The sequence below is a fragment of the Monodelphis domestica genome, chromosome 1, assembly GCF_027887165.1.
Source record: "Monodelphis domestica isolate mMonDom1 chromosome 1, mMonDom1.pri, whole genome shotgun sequence".
Lineage (NCBI taxonomy): Eukaryota > Metazoa > Chordata > Mammalia > Didelphimorphia > Didelphidae > Monodelphis > Monodelphis domestica.
In genome coordinates this window covers 357,958,179-357,975,332 of record NC_077227.1, presented here as the reverse complement: position 1 = coordinate 357,975,332, position 17,154 = coordinate 357,958,179, and the positions used below count along the sequence as shown (strand labels likewise).

At 35.8% G+C, this 17,154-nt stretch overlaps 1 protein-coding gene across 5 annotated transcripts in view; it reads right to left on the bottom strand.

Annotated features, from left to right (window-relative positions):
- SGCD (sarcoglycan delta) overlaps positions 1 to 17,154 on the bottom strand; it is a 1,484,556-nt gene that overhangs the window by 477,993 nt on the left and 989,409 nt on the right. For all 5 annotated transcript variants that reach the window (XM_056821905.1, XM_056821897.1, XM_056821913.1 and 2 more), the window contains one exon: positions 11,197 to 11,385. In XM_056821905.1, coding sequence (XP_056677883.1) covers positions 11,197 to 11,385 — 189 coding nt within the window. The remainder of the gene's footprint in view (positions 1 to 11,196; positions 11,386 to 17,154) is intronic.

Genomic DNA, 17,154 nt, shown 5'->3' with positions numbered 1-17,154 from the left:
GCTATTCTCACAACATTTATCCAAATCCCTTCTTTTTTCTCCATTTGATGTCTGCATCCTTAACTTGTCTTCTTTTGCTTTAAAGTGCCAAATTCCCTCTTCTTCTCAACAACCACATTCTGCTCATTACTCATTTATGTTGTCACTAAATGGATAGAGCAAAGAGGCAGGTTCCAGTAATAGTACAGCTGTGGGTGATGTCAAATAAGTACTATTTCCCTAGTTTTACTAGATCATCATTTCTTATAAAACAGCAATGCAAGGGCTTCCATAGAAGACTGACAGTATTCAAAGTGTACTTTCAAATGGCAATGTGTTGACACCGTTTACTTTAGGCATCAGAAATGGATTTCTTGAACCAATGACATAAAGGGTAGGTTGCAGGCAGTGACCCAAATGCAAGACCCAGATATTTATCTCCTTGGGTTTCACTCATAATTCATGGTTCACAAGTAATCTTTTCCCACTGAAACTCTAAGATGAAAGGCTGAGAAGGTTTCAGTGGGAGTCAGAATAGGTAGTGACATAGATTTCATTTTTCAAATTATTTTTCTTGCCCCGTTAATATACAATTATTATTTTTTTGTGTGTGGTTCAGTTGTTTTTCAGTCATGTCCCCAACTCTTTGTGACCCCATTTGGGGTTTTCTTAATAAAGATACTGATGTGGTTTGCTGTTTCCTTCTCCAGTTCATTTTATAGATGAAGAAACTGAGGCAAACAGGATTAAGCGACTTTCTCAAAGTCATCCAGCCAATATCTGAAGCCAGATTTCAACTTAGGAAGATGAGTTGTCCTGACTCCAGGCCTGGTGCTCTATCTACTGTGCTGCGGAGTTGCCAAATGTATAAATTAAACCCATCTAAATTTAACAGATGCATAATTAGAAAATCTCCCTAACAATGTTCCATGTGTATGTTGAAGCATGTGCACATATATGAAATTCATAGCATTCATTTATTATTCTCAAAAACAGCAATGACCACAGTAGCTCCCATTTACATGGCCCTTTGGAGTTAACAAAGTGCTTTTCTCACAACATCTCCATCAGGTAAGCAGTATAAGTATTATTATTCCCATTTTGCAAATGTAGAAACTGAGACTCAGAAGTTTTAAATGACTTGCTCAGGCAGCTAGTAAACATCACAGTCTCTTGATTGTGGATTCAGTGTCATCAAGGCTGTGATCCCTCATTATGCTTGGACTGGGGGATAGGTCTAATTCTTCAGTCACAGGCTAACTATATTCTATTTGGCTTCTTTCTTGCTGTTATAGAGGGGTTATTTGTCAAGGGACATGATTAGCCCAGAGCAAGTCCAATTCTATGTAACAGAAAAAGCTGTTCAATCTCTTTTGACAAAGCCTGGAAAGCACCCAGGGTCCTAGCTGCTGTTCATTGCTGCTGCCTCTCTCTTCACTTTCCGCTCAACAAAGCTGGCTAATACATTAGCTGCCCAGTGCAACAGCAGCATATTGACAAAGGTTTCAGTCACAGTAGCCTCTACATTGGAAAACAGTAGTAGTCTTCTGCTGAGGAATTGAAGGCTTTTTCCTATACAAGAAGCCACAGAATGTAGTCAAAAGAGAACTGGACTTAGAATCAAGAGAAATGTGACTTCAAATCTCCCACATCTGGACTTGGGCAAAATTTAGCCACATGGATAAAACACCAAAATTCTCTTGGAATCAATTTACTCATCTGTAAAATGGAAATTAAAAAAAAAACAACAAAAACCTCTAGCATCTACCTTGCTCAGTTGAGTGGTTCAAAAGGTATAAATTATAGAAATCATTATTCTCATATCAAAGTACACTATTAATGATAATGATGATTTTTTAAACCCTTAATTTCTTTCTTAGAATAAATACTGTGTATTGCTTCCAAGGCAAAAGAGCAGTAAGGGGTAGGCAATGGGCATTAAGTGACTTGCCCAGCATCACACAGCTAAGAAGTATCTAAGGACAGATTTGAATGCAGGACCTCCCATCTCTGGGCCTGACTCTCAATCCACTGAGCCACTTAGCTGCCCTGATGATGATTTAAAAAAAATCTTGCCTTTTAATATAGAATCAATATTGTGTATTGGTTCCAAGGCAGAAGAACAATAAGGGTTAGGCAATGAGGGTTAAGCAATTTGCCTAGGATCACACAGCGAGGATGATGATGATTTTTAAAGGATAACTAGTTGGAGAATTTATGGTGATATGTATGGTGAAGGTTACTCCAAATGCAAACAGGCATTAATATTGTAACACATGTCAAACAAGCAGATACCACCTATCCATCTTTACCATATTATACAGCACAACATAGAGGAACAAGTGTTTGCTCAAAACTGCATACAAAAAGCCAAGGCAGGGCCAACCTGGGAACTTTGTAAAAGGCAGTTCTTAGACTTTTGCCTATAGTAAACAGAGGAATCATGACAAACAATGGTACAATATATTCCTCAGTGGAAGTTCCTAAAAATTAGTGCGCACTTAGCAAATAATACTGGCATACCTCTTGAGAAGCACTACTTTACAAATGACAGAATTTCAGAGTTGAAAGTTATCTCAGTGACTATGTAGGCCTGTCCCTGGGCAAGAATATCCTTTCTATTATAAACAGTAAGTGGCTTCCAATCTTTGCTTGAATGTATGTAATAAGTGGATACCAATTGCCTCCTGAGGTAGATCCTTCCACCTGGGAGTAGCTCTAATTGTTGGGAAGTTTTTCCTTAAATAAAACATATATTTTCCTGTTGGCAAACTCTACTGATTACTTCTAATTCTATCATCTGGGGTCAGGTGTTTCTTATAATGATTTTGCATCAAGGATCCCTTTGGCAATCAGGTGATGCTTGTGAAGCCTTTTTCAAAATGTTTTTAAATGTATCAACTCAAGTAGATAGATTTCAAAAACTAGGTATATTGAAATAAAGATATATATATATATATATATATATTTCATCTAAGCTCATAGACTACTTGGACTTTATCCACAGACTCCCTAGGGTCTATGAACCCCCTCCCATGTAAGAACCTCTAGTTTAATCCCTCTTCTACATGATACATCATTACATACTTGATAATGATTCTGGCCTTCCTTCTGCCTATGTCTTCTCTTTCCCAAGCTAAATGCCCTTGGTTATTTCAACCAAATTCATATGGCACAGATTAAAAAAAAAACCTTCACTCTCCTACATGCATTCCTTTGGACACTCTAGAATTTATCAAAACCTTTGTGTGGGGTCCAAATCTGAACGAATGTTTCTGGTAGAGTCTGACAGGAAAAAGTACAAAGATACTATAATTTCTAGATAGCCTTTCAATGTTACCTAATTTCTCATTCACTTGCCCTCCTACCATATCAAGCATTAGTGCACCAATACTGAGCCTGCAAGTCATTGAAAACTCCCAATTTTATTTTGAATAGCTATTTAGCCACCAAGCACAAACTTATGAAGTGTGAATGTGATGTACTTTAACCCAGGACTAAGATTTCATCTTTAACTCAATTAATTTTCATCTGCTTAGATTCGACTCAATGTTCTAACCTGTCAAGACCCCTTTCAATCTGGATGGCATGATCCAATGCATTAACTGTCTCTCCCAGCTTTGTGGAAAATCCTGTTTTCCTATTTTATATGTTTGAGGTTCATGCCTTCAGTCATTTTATCTCACCTCTGCATCAGGACTCCTTTTCAGGATTTATTGACCATATCTAAAGAGATGTTGTGATTGCTGAAATTTATACAGATAAACGGAATCTGTTAGTCATTACACAAAATTAGAAAGCAGAAGTATCAGGCAGGACCAGGTACTGGATGGACATTCTACTTCCCATTCCACTCCACACTGGCTACCAAGTCTGAGATAAAGTCTTGTGTTCCCTCACCCTGGAAGAGATAACGTGCTCAATCTTGTAATGAGTACTCATGCAGAGGTGAGATAAAATGACTGAGGGCATGCACCTCAAACTTATCATTTCTTTTTGTAAATGGCATGGCTGTAGGAATCCACTAACCCATTCCTTAACTGTTAGGAAGGACCAGAAATTCAACATCTGTTCTGATACTTATGGGTGCTATCCTCTTCAAGTTCTCTCCCCTCCAAAAGATCATCTCAATCTTCAGATTCAGGTCTGATCATGTCATCTTTTGCCCAAAAAACTCTGATGTCTCCCTATTGCCTCTAGAACCAGCTATAAACACTATGGTTTGACATTTAAACATTTGTATAATCTAGCTTATTCTTACATTTCAAGTTTTCTTATAAATTATACAATTAATTCAGTCACTTTGGTCTACTCAATTGTTCAGCACATTGGACATTCCATCTCTGTCTGTTTCTTTATACTGCCTGTCTTCCATTCCTGAATTGTATTCCATCCTTATCTCCAGATCTTGGAATCTTTATTTCCTCCAAATTTCTGCTCAAATGCCATCTTCCTTGTGAAGTCTTTCTTGATCTTTTATCTGTTAGTGTATATCTTTCCAAAATTAACTTGTATTCATTTTGTATATATTTTTGCTTATATAGTTTTATGTTTTCAATTCCTTTAGAAAGGAAGCTCCAAGAGGTCAGAAAATAGTTTCATTTTTATATCATACTCCCAGTGCTTGGCACATAGGAATTTCATAATAAATGTATATTTGTTGATGAAATCAACATTGCCTTTACTATTATACAGGTTTTAGCAATCTTCTGCCCCATGGATCCATTGAGTATCTTTGTGTTCCTTAGTTGAATACTGATTAAGAAATGCTTGTCAAATTGAGTAAAATTGGAGTAAAATGTAACGAGAATGAAGTGGTATAAACTCTGGAGTCCAATAAAAAAGCCTGGGGAGAAGAATGAAGTTTCTTATCTTATATCTAATCAAAGCACAATTTTGGAGTGACCAATAATGTTAGGACCAGAATAAACTTTGGACACACTATGCAATCCAACATTCTCAGTTCATGAGAAAAGCAACTAAGACTGAGTGTCACTTCTCCAAGTTATTTAATCTAAACCCTTGATTTCCCAGATGCAGATGTGGAAGTCCAAAGAGGGCTTAGATCAAAGTCACATTGTAATTTACTGCTGAAATTAAGAGTAGAGCCCAGGTCTCATGATTGCCATTCTGTCTAAGATATTGTCTAAGGATTTGAAGCCTTGTCATCTTTGATATTCTATAACTTAATCCACATGACTTAAGGAGATTAAATGAATTTTATCCATAATGTTAAATGTCTCTTATTTACTGTCTCTAGTGAGTGTCTTCATTAGTTTAGTTCTCAGAATGTAGGATCAAGATGAAAAAGACCTTAGAGAAAATCTATTTTTCACAAATGAAAAAATGAAGGTGTAGAGAAATGATATGAAATGAAATGAGATGATAAGTCATACAGGTCAAAATTAATTAACCAAAACTGACATTTATATAGCATTTGTGATATACTATTATAGCCATGATCTTCTTTGATCCTCCCATGAATGCTTTATAAATAGCTACTATAGACATTATTTTCTCCATTTTGTAGATGAGGAAATAGACTCTGAGTTACAGCAACTTCTCCATGTTCAGCTAGTTAGAAACTATTAAAGACTGAATCAGAGTACATTTAATTCAAGATTAGAGCTCCTTTCATTAGTAACTCTAATCTTAATTGTATCCTGTGAAATGTGGCCAGAATTAAAGCTTTGGTCTCAGGATATCAAATGCAAAATTCCTTTCTACATTGACTGTGCTGCCTCAATTTTCTCTCCCACACTTGCTTAAATGACCAAATGAAAGCAGAGAATCTGACTTTGGACTTCTCTGGGTTGATGCTTCACTGTGGGGTGGCTCAAGTGATGTGAAAATTCAATGTGTGAGCATTCATGTGTAAGTGTGAATAAGGGTGATTTTTCCAACATTCATCTGGTATTTTCAATTTGAGATGACCAGTTATAGGGATCTCTGATAATAGCAAGAGATACTTCTTACTTGAATGTTACAGAGGACATATTCCAAAGCAGTTTCAGGAGTAAGAAATACCTTCCAACATTCAAGGCTGTGGCTAGAGAACTTCCTAAAAGATTAGAATCCTTGAAAAGAAATAAAAAAAAAAAAACCACTCCTCAGGAGATCTGAGAAATAATTTGTTGGGTTTTTTCCTACCTTTGGTTAAAGTTTTTTATGCCTCCTGAAACAATGACATGACAATTTCAAAGATAACAAATCTAAACTAAATAACTAGACAAGCTTTAAGAAAGTAGAATGCATCTGGGTTGTGGAAGTTTGCAATTTCTTTTTTGTTGTTAAGTAAAATCTCTGAGCACTCAAGGAGATCTTAGATAAATGATTAACAAGGCAGAAAATATGGTTCAGTCACACTGAATTCATTGGAATTTTTAAATGAAAAATGTAATTAAAGCAAACGGTATCATTTCAAGTCATTATAGAGAAAATCCTGTCTATTAACTAGAATTAATTCTCCTGATTTTAATCTGTCTGTATTTCCTAATGGTGCCCTCCTTGTTTCATGTAATTAAAATGTAGCAGGTAGTTTATACACAAGAGGGAGTGTTTGTATTAAAAATATCTTTTCATAATCAACATTAAGCACTCATTTCATTTATGACTGAAATCTCTGAATAAAATATCTAATATTCCATTGTGAATTTTAAAACTATATGTTTACTATTCATTTGTTTTAATATATTTCATTTTCATTCGTAATTATCATATGTGGTCATAAAAATGTTTGAAATACCTAAATAGATATGGAAAGTCAAACTATTGTATTGAAATAATGTTTAAGAGGAGGTACCTGGGTGACTTAGTGGATTGAGAACCAGGCCTAGAGATGGGAAATCTTCAATTCAAATTTTTCTTCAGACACTTCTTATCTGGGTAACCCTGGACAAGTCACTTAACCCCCATTGCCTAGCCCTTATCACTCTTCTGCCTTGGAACTAATACATAGTATTGATTCTAAGACAGAGGGGAAGGTTTAAAAAAAGCTATGATGTTTAAGAAAATGAAATAAATCTAACTCTATCAAGCTGGACTCAAGTTACTCACAGTGACAAAAAAGCTATCAAGGCTTTGCTGTCTCTCTATTTCTTGTCAGCTTTTCTGTTCTTTTTTAATTCATTTGTTTCAAAGTAGCCTGTCTTCCTCTGACCCTCATTATACATATATTTTTATAAATGTAGATGGATCAAAATTTAGAAAAATAACTCCACAAGTTCAAGTCATAATATAAATGTTTATATATACATACATATACCCACACACATAAATTCAGTGTCAGTCAATAAGCATTTATTAATCACCTAATATGTAACAGCTAAATGCAAGGTGCTAGGGATTGAAAGAAAGGCAAAATATATTTTCTGCACTCAAAGTACTCAAATAATAGTCTAATGAGGAAGAGAACAAAAACATTATAAATCAAAAATATATATGTATACAGGAGATTATGATAATAGTACACATTTCCTGTAGTCATTAGGTGACAATTAAGAATGTTTTATATGTACCTGTGTTCATATGTACAGGTAGACATAGACACCCCAAATTCTAGTTTGATTTGAATTATTTTAAGATGTTTTTATTGTTGTTTAGTTCTTTGCATCATCATCAACCCCAGTATCTCTACCTTTCCCCTTCCCAGAGAGCTATCCTATATAAGAAAATATATTTTTAAAGAAGAAAAAAATCAGTACAATTGATTAATATATTGAAGAAATCCAAAAATATGTGCAAGATGTAATAGCTGTGTACCACCTCTTCAAGGGATAGGTTGGGTATGCCCCTTTAATATCTCTTTATTTGAATCACAACTGATCTTTATGATGATTTTAAATTACTTTTTAACCCTTAATATTTTCAGAATTGATACTAAATATCTGTTCCAAAGCAGAAGTGTGGTAAAGGCTATGTTATTGGGGTTCAGTGACTTGCCCAGGGTCACACAGTTAGGAAATGTTTGAGACCAAATTTTAGTGCAAGACCTTCCCATCTCTAGGACTGGATCTCTACCCACTGAGCACCTAAATGCCCTCATGATTTGCCTTCTTAATGAGAACAGTGAAAGGTACACTGGGCTAATGGTTAGAAGTCAAAGCAACAACTCATTAAGCATTTATTAAATGCCTAATATGTGTCAGGCATCATGTTAAGCACCAGGTTTTCTGCTAACTAGTTGTATGATCTATGATAAATCACATCTGTTGGTTCTCAGTTTCCTCCCCTGTAAAATGAAGAATTTGGAGTAAATTACTTATAAAAATCTCTTCTATATTCAACAGTCTGTCATTTTACATTCATTTAGGTGAGACCAAACAAGTAAATTTCAAGAACAATAGGTGATTTCATTTTATAATTGTTTGGTGTTTGATACTGTGTAAAATCAATGTTCTCCTGTGTTAAAAAAGGATTTAAGGTAGAGGCCACAGGATTTCATGACCATACTATGCTTATGTATACTCAGAGTGGGTAGTCACATATGTACTTTGATTTGAGGAATATGTTTCAGAAGCAGTCTAGGCCAATATTCTTATTTGGTAGAGAAGGAAACAGCCTCAATATAGTCAGGGTTATACAGCTAGTAACCATCAGAGGTGAAACTTATGTTCACAGGAACTATTAAGTCATATTAAATTATTTTCACTCAGTTTTGTTTATCAGAGTGGGGAAGACAGAAAACAAAGGTACTAAAGGCAACTTTTGCCTGCTTTACAATTAAAGTGATGTTTCCTTTGTGTGAGGTAAGTGTCACAGATTAAGATGCATTAGTTTGTAGTATTTTCATTTTATTAATAATATGGGTTTGACTATTCACATTGGCCCTTCCAAATTGGGAAAAAGCAACAAATTAACTAATTAATTATGGATTGCACCGATTGCTAATAAGGTACCCTAAACCAACACTAAGAAGAGTATAGAAAAATGTCCTCCATTTGTCTTCCAATTGTGACAAACAAACCTGACTCTTTGTTTGGATGTCAGAGTTGTAGGAGGAGATCTCCTGGCAGAGATCCTTGGAAATGAGTGTTATTCTTTTGGACCAAAGTGGAAATCTGGCTTACTAAATCCTTAGCAGTGCTGCCAGTGGCATTCGCCATGCCTCTTAATTTGACTCTTCAGTTATTTCCACAGACTAGAGTTTGTAAGCATTCCAGTTGCGCAAAAGAAACTGGTTTGAGAGAAAACACATACCTGCACACATTACCATGCACACACCTGAACTGTACAATCACCTCTCTGATTCCTCTTGAAAATGCAGTTAGTATACAAATCCTTACTCATAGATCTTCACATTGAAGGAAATTTACTATTTGCACGCTTGAATTATAATTCTAAAGAAACATGCTTTACACTGTGATTGATTGAAAAATCAGATGTTAACCGACAAGACAAGACCAATTTTCCAACACTTGAGCTCTATTTGTTCAAATTTATTGCCATTAGAAAGGACCAATTATGGCTAATAACGGTGTTATTCTCATCTCAGTAAGTAACTGGTTTGGTAAAGCTTTAAGCACTCTCAACTTTGGCATTCACGTTAGTTAACTACTGGCAATAGCTAATTTCTTGTAGATTATTGCTTTAATGCCTTATTGCTCCCTGAACACATATACACTATGAATGAATTATCATCTGATATACATTTATATCCTGCCATTAAGCCTGCTAGAGGAAATTCAGGCTACAAGCCATATTGGTAGAGTATTATATCTACTAGATATTAAAGAATTATAGGGGCTTGCAAGCCAATGTCTTTGGCTAAGTCAGAGCTCAATTTTTCCATATTGTACAAACTCTGAAAAGTCAGCTGTTTCATATTGCAAGAACCCCAGGTGGTATACACATATACTGATCATCACAATGTCCCAATACCTATCACCTTGAACCCATATAATCAAAGAAAGTTAACCTACACACCCTTTCCAAGAGGGGAATATCTGGCTTTTTATTCAGGGATGAAATCTGTGAAAAGGAGGTCGATTCTTACTAGACCTTTCTAGCCTGCAATAATAAAAATAAAAAAGTGAGCCATTTAGCTGCTTTGGAAAGCACCATTAACCTTGGTTCAGAGAGGCCCTAATGAAACTATCTATAAGTGAGAATGGGCAATGTTACTTTACAACCAACCCCAAAAGGGGCAAATATATATTCCTACTGGGATTTCTCACATTATACTCCTCCTCAAGAAACACATTCCTTTTTTGCTCTAAATATTCTTCTTTCTAAATGAAAAAAGAGACATTTTTCTCTGTTAGCCTCCCCATTTACTATGCAAGATGGAGAATGATAGTAACACATTCTTAGGGTATGATTATGCTGCCTCTATCACTTAATTAAGACTTGGAACTCTTTATATTGCCAGTGTAGACACCACACCTTAAGGGAATAACATAATATAAATGAAAAATACCCATTACTTATTTCTCCCTAACCCCCTTCTTCTGTCATATTTTCATATATCTTAAGTCTGAGCAAGTTAATGTTCAACTTGAGCAGTTACCACTGTTGATGTGCAAATCACCAGAAATACTTCAAGGAAGAGTATGTGCAAATCCCTGCAAAATGAAACACGAATATCCTACTCTCATTTCAATCTAAATCATGCAAGAGTGGAGAGGAGTGCTCTCCTGGAAGCAAAAGGGACTCTCAATTATCCACAGGAATAGGGTACCAGGAGTGCATGGACAATTGAAATTCACAGATAATCCCTAAAGGCTCATTTTAGTCAATAGCCTCAACCTTCTTATCCCAGCAAACCTTTTGCCTAGCTGCTTTAAAGGAGGCCTATTTAATGGCTGGAATGTCATTCTCTTATATTTCCCCTCTGCCCACTTAGGAGAAGAGCTAATGAACAGTGAAATGGTTGAAAGGGAAGTAGCAGAAGGGAGGAAGAAAAGATGACAAATCTGTGAACTGGAAAATATATAAACTAAATAATCATCCTTTAGTTGTGGAAAGTTGACAAAATTAGATTCCTATTTAATCTACTCTTGCTCTTTGCCCAAAGATCAAGAAGAAATTCATTTTTGAGTGGATTGAAATGCCTTCAAAACCAAGTTGTCTGATAGTTTAAATCATAAACCCATTAGGCATTAGTTCCCCATAATCCTCCCCACCCTTCATATTATCATCTATCCTCCCCACCCCTTATCCCCCATCACACCTAGAAAAACACAATGTAGCTTAGAAAACTTAGGTTATTTTACTTACAATTGTGAAGTTCATGACCTTGAGAATCCAGATGGTCATAGCCAAGTTCACCAGTATTAAAATCATTAGGAGAAGAACAAAGAAATAGAGGCATCTCTTCCGCCAGCCATAAATCCCTACTTTGTATACCTGCGGTCCTTCAGAGCTCTGCATGTTGTTCCTGTTGTGAGTATACTGTTCCTGAGGCATCTGGAGTGAACAAGAGGAGAGGGAGAGTAGGCATACACACATTAAACTGCAGGAAAAGTCAACTAGTGAAGAGCTATTGCTGACTGCTGTCTTGTAGTTCTTAGCCCTTTGGGTGATTCTAAAAATCTCAGTTTCCTTTGGACTCTACCAATTCCTGTGGCTTGGCTTAAGGCAAGAGCCTTTTTATATTGTGCATCAGTCAATCAGAGTACATTGTAGTTTGGGTGTGTTTTTGCACATATAAACATATGCCCCCACAAATATATAGAGATTATAGAGAAGGGAAATGTAAGTATGAATTTCCCTGGGAGTATTCTCAAGCAAGTTTTTTTTAAGTCAAAAGTTGCATAGAATCCTGGGATCACAGACCCAGAACTAGAAGGGATTATAGGACCAGGGGCTATCTAGTGCAACATATTTACATTTTACTCAATGTCCCCTAGATAAGAAGTGTCAGAGGCAGTATTTCAACTGACACCCACTGACTACAGCTAACTGTATTTTCCACTATACCATATTGTTCCTGCTTTGTTGGGGAATGTTTAGGGATCTAACAAAGTCCTGAAGGTGATATTTTAAATTAGTTGGGGAGAAGGAGTTAAGTTCAACAGATCATTTTGGAGATGTAATAAGACTTCTCAGAGGTTTTCTTCATTAAAAAATCATAAGAATCTCAAACATAGTCTTTCTCCATGGCTACAAAGGCAACAGGGAAAGAATAGTTCTTAGCTTTGTTCATTTCCATATAAACTCCAACTTCAGACACCAAGGGTTCTGGCTGTGCAACCCAATAGAAAGCTTTATACCAAACAAAAGTCGTCATTGTTATTGTTCCATCTCTTGTACTGCCTTTCTGGGGCATGGATATGCCTTGTGCAGGAATGAAAACAAAGGCACTCTCATCCATGGGTCTTACACATTAAGAAAAAAAAATGAGTCAATGAGAAGTGGGAAGAAAGCAGGTGGGGAGGTTAGGGTATCTGTAAAGAACAATCCTTTTCTTTCTTGTGCTAAATAAGCTCACTGATGTGTCTAGTACACCATCTAGTTATAGAATGTGTGCTGTATGTTTATTCCACCTTTCTAATAATAAGGAAAGCCTATGACAACTTAGGACTTAAGAATATTTTCTTCCCATGTCAATTTTAGTAGATTCCTAGAGTCCAGCTTTAAAGGGACATTAGAACTCATGGGAGCTCTAAGGGAGCACAACTTCCTTTTTCAGGTAAAGAAACTGCATCAGAGTGGAGAAGGGGATGTTCAGAATAATGAATAAATGACAGAGTTGGAATTAGAACTCATGCATCCCTTTATAATTTGCATGCTGATTATTAGATCTTTGTTATATTGACTCAAACCCCAAATAATCAGTTCTCTAATGAATAGCTAAAAATGATGGACACTAAGTGCAATTACTGGAAAAGTAAACATAATGAAAAACAGTTCAAGGCATTCATAAGACAAAACGATGCATATTTTTTATCAATAAACTTTTCAGCATAAGAGGGAATAATCTTATACATACATTGCATTTCTAACATATCTTTTAATTAAAAAAAAATTAACCCAATGAAAATGTAGAAGCTAATGAAAGGATACCTAAGATCTCCTATTCTACTAGGCTTTTTCCCTAAAGAACAATAGGTATATGGATAGTATAGGGATAGAGGTGCACATCAGAATCTTTGTGAAAAAAAATGAACAAAAATTAAACAAAAAAATTAACATTTTCTACAGGTTACCTATTAGACATTTCAAAATTTATGTTAAATAGGTAACTTAAACTTATACTTATTATCTTTATCCCCACACTAATCCCTTTTCAAACTTCTCAACTTCTGTCTACCCTTATACTTATATAGGTTTCCAACCCCATAGTTGCTTCTGACTTCTCCTTTTTTTCTGCCCTCTTTGGGACATCCCTCTTTCAGTCAAAGGCACCACCATCATTTTATTCATTATTTATTATTTTTTAATTTAAATTTATTCAGTTATTTGTTTGTTACATTAAAATGCCAGGCAACTCCCTCCCCTAGTAGAGAAGCCATCATTTGATTTTATATAGTTATATATCTTGCTTATTTCTATTTATCATTTCTTTCTTTGGAGTTGGATGTATACAAGTCATTCTTCATACAATATTTCTGTTGTTCTATAAAATGTTCTCTTTGTTCTGCTTACTTCACTCTTGATCATTTGATGTTGGTCTTTTCATGTCCCTCATTTTAGGTATGCAGGCTCAGTATCTTGTAGCCATTCTCACCTTCTTACTCAGCCTCGTATGTTGTGTCGAAGTAGCTGACAAGTGTCATCCACCTACCTCTACAACACATCCTTCATGCAATGATGGTTGCCATCCGAGTTCAAGTTCTCATTCCCTTTTGCCTGGACTATACTAATAACCTCCTAATTGATCTCTCTGCTTTAGGTCTCTCCTTTATGGAATCAAACTTTTACACAGATTCCAAATTAATACAACTTAAATACAGATCATAACTCTGACCTTCCCCAGTGACTTTCTATTTACCTCTGAGATCAGATACAAATTTCTTTGGCATTTAAAGCCTTCCACAATCTGGCTCCAACATTTCTTTCCAGATTCCACATTTCTTCACTGAAAATATGTTGTGTTCAGTCAGTCCACTAACATTTAATAACCATGAACTACATGCCACAAACTGTGCTAAGAACTGAGAGTATAAAAGACAGTCCCTACTCAAGGAGCTCATAGTCTAAGGGTGAGGTGGGGGCTAATATTCAAACAGCTAACAGGAGGGGGATGGAAGAAGGGGAGGGAAAGAACATGATTCTTGTAACCATGGAAAAATGTTCTAAATTAACTAATTTAATAAAAATTTCCAAAAAATAAAAACAAACCAGCTATGCAAATCAAATATGCACAGGATAAGTGGGACGCAAACTTAGAAGAACAACTGAAAAAGACCATCTTGTAGAAAAATGAAATTTTAGCTGAAACTATCTAAACTTTAGCTAGTAAAAATATCAGTCAGATGATGGAGTATTGTATGTTTCTGTTAGAAAAAATAAGGAATTCAGTGTCACTGGATCACTGAGTTCTCTTAAGTGTCATAGGATAAGTCAGAACTTGTCTTTTGAGGCATATCTCTGTTGCTGTCGGTCCTTCATTTTTAAAGAGGACCAATTACATCATGAGGTAATACCTTGACATGATCATCAGTTGGATTTAAATGAGATAGAGTTGTACAAACTTGTCAGTTTCACTTTCTCTTCTGGAACTGATGAAGTCCTCTGTGGCAAGACAAAATCAAGATGACTGGTAATGGCCCTAGATGTAGTGGATGACTTCATCACCTTCTATGTCTGAAGAAGCTCTAAGAAATTCATAGCACATGCTTCAACCACCTTCCAGGCCATTAGAGCATATTGTTCTCATTCACTGATTCCACTGGGAGAACTTTTTACATGCTTATGGGAGAAACACTTCTAATCCATTGATGAGTTTGTGGTCATTTGGTTATCCTCAAGCTGGTTCAGCCTGTTGGCCAAGATGGTTTATTGGGATGTGGTTCCATCTTCGTGGAGCCACAGTTGAGAACTGAGTACCAGGTGGACATTGAAGCAGCCTAAAAAGATCTTGGCAATTTCCCACAGCAGAGGTGGTGGTGGTAGTAGTAGTAGCAGCAGCAGCAACAGTAATATTAACTAACATTTATAGAATGCACCTACTATGCTATCCATTGCAATAAAGAATTTATAAATATCATCTCATTGACCCTTGAAAAAAATCTTGAGAGACATGTGTTATTATTTTCCCCATTTCACAGATAAAAATGTTAGGTAGAATTTAAGTGACTTACCCAGAGACAAAGAGCTAGTAAGTGCTTGAGGCTGCATTTGAACCCAATTTGGGTCTTCCCAATGGTAAATTTAGGTTTCTATCTACTGTACTGCCTAGCTTCCCCTTATCAATACTTTTCATAAATAATGGCTTTCAGAATTGAACCCTATACCCAAGACATGAATTGGGGATGAGGAGAAGGGGCTATCACCTCTTTATTTCTTGAACCTATGCCTTTATTAATTAATGCAAACTAAATTCCCATTAACTATTGTTTTTGTTTTTGCCTGATACATTGAAAGGTAGTGCAGTGCAATTTACAATCCACTTAAAACTCCAAATGTTTTCAGATAAACTGCTGTCTAGCCATGACTCTCATAGTTTAGACTTGTTAAGTTGATTTATGAATACATGTGAAACTTTATGATTTTCCCTGTTGAATTCCATATTACTAAATTGAACTCAAGGTTCTAGCTGGTCAAGAAGTTTAATCTGTATTATCAACATTTCCCCATAACTTTCTTAAATCTAGAATTCAGCAAAACAATAAACAAATACCAAATTTGACCATATTTGCTGATGTGTAAATGGCATTTCCAAAGTTTATATGATCACCCTGAAAATTTAACAATCAGCTCTCTTACATTTATTCAAACATCCTAGAAAATCTCTGATTATGGCTCTGTCATTCAAAATAGGCTAAAACAATGCTAGTAAAGACTTAGAAGAATCACAAGATGGAGATGGGAGGCAGTGAATGACTAGAATGGCTACAGCCTGACTCCTGTCAGGGATCCTCGAAAAAGAAGTAGACTAGAAACTCCCTGAAAACACGACTGTTCTCATTTTGATCTTTCTATTTCCAGAGGCTAATACAGTATCTTTCACATGGTAGAGTCTGTCAGATTTAAAGACCATGAATTCTGGGTTAAAGTGTTTGGACTTGATCATGTTGGCAGTGAAGAAACCACTGAAGACTCCCCACTGTGATATTACTTGTTTATAAAGTAAGTTTCACAACCTGATTGGATAGAAAACACTGAAGTGATTTGTGAGTCTTGCAGGGCATGAAGAATTTACTTTAAAACATAGAAGCAGAAATAAATTGGCTTAAGGAAGGCCAAGTTGTGCTTCTCCAGTTACCCAAAGCAGTCATTTAAAATAGGCTAGCAGCATTAACGGGTTTATTTGTTGTATGTTGTAATAGCCTGCACAAATCATATGAATTCCCTTAGTATGAATATGTAACACTAAAAAAAATCATAAGCAAATAGACTAATGCTGATCTTAAGCTAAGTAAGTACTTGCCCACATCTTCATTCAACTTTTTCTACAGAGTATTTTATATGATTCATTTTGGGGGCATTTGGGCACATAAGTAATCTTTCATTAACCATGTTAATTTCTGCATCTATTTCCAATTTAAATGCTGGCAAAAGGAATGGGACCCACATGACTCTGGGGGTTGTTTGATTCCAGACATTTATAAAAGTCATTAGTTTGGGATTGCTATTGTTTGGCAGCTTGAAGTGGTTGTAATGATCTCATCAACACGTTCAGTTTTGATAGAAAGGCTGACAATTTTACTCAGAAAAAAAAAAAAACATTTAGTATAGTATGATCAGCAATCTGGCATGGTCAAGGAACGAGGAACTTTATTTAATCAAGTAATAGAGAGTTGTCCTATGTGCATGAGTTTTCTGAATTGTGCTTAGAAACAACCAGCAAACATTTGTTAAATGCTCTCAGGGTTCAGGACGCAAAGATAAAAGTGAATTTTTTCATACCAACAAGGAGCTTACTTTCTCTCAGAAGCAAAGGCCCATCCTTTCAATATTAAAATCTTGGACCAGTGATGTGTAGTAATGGAATTCCACAAGCAATAAAGAATTGATATTAAGGAGCACCCAGAGGACAGTCAAGAGACAGAGTGTTAAGGAGAAATGAGC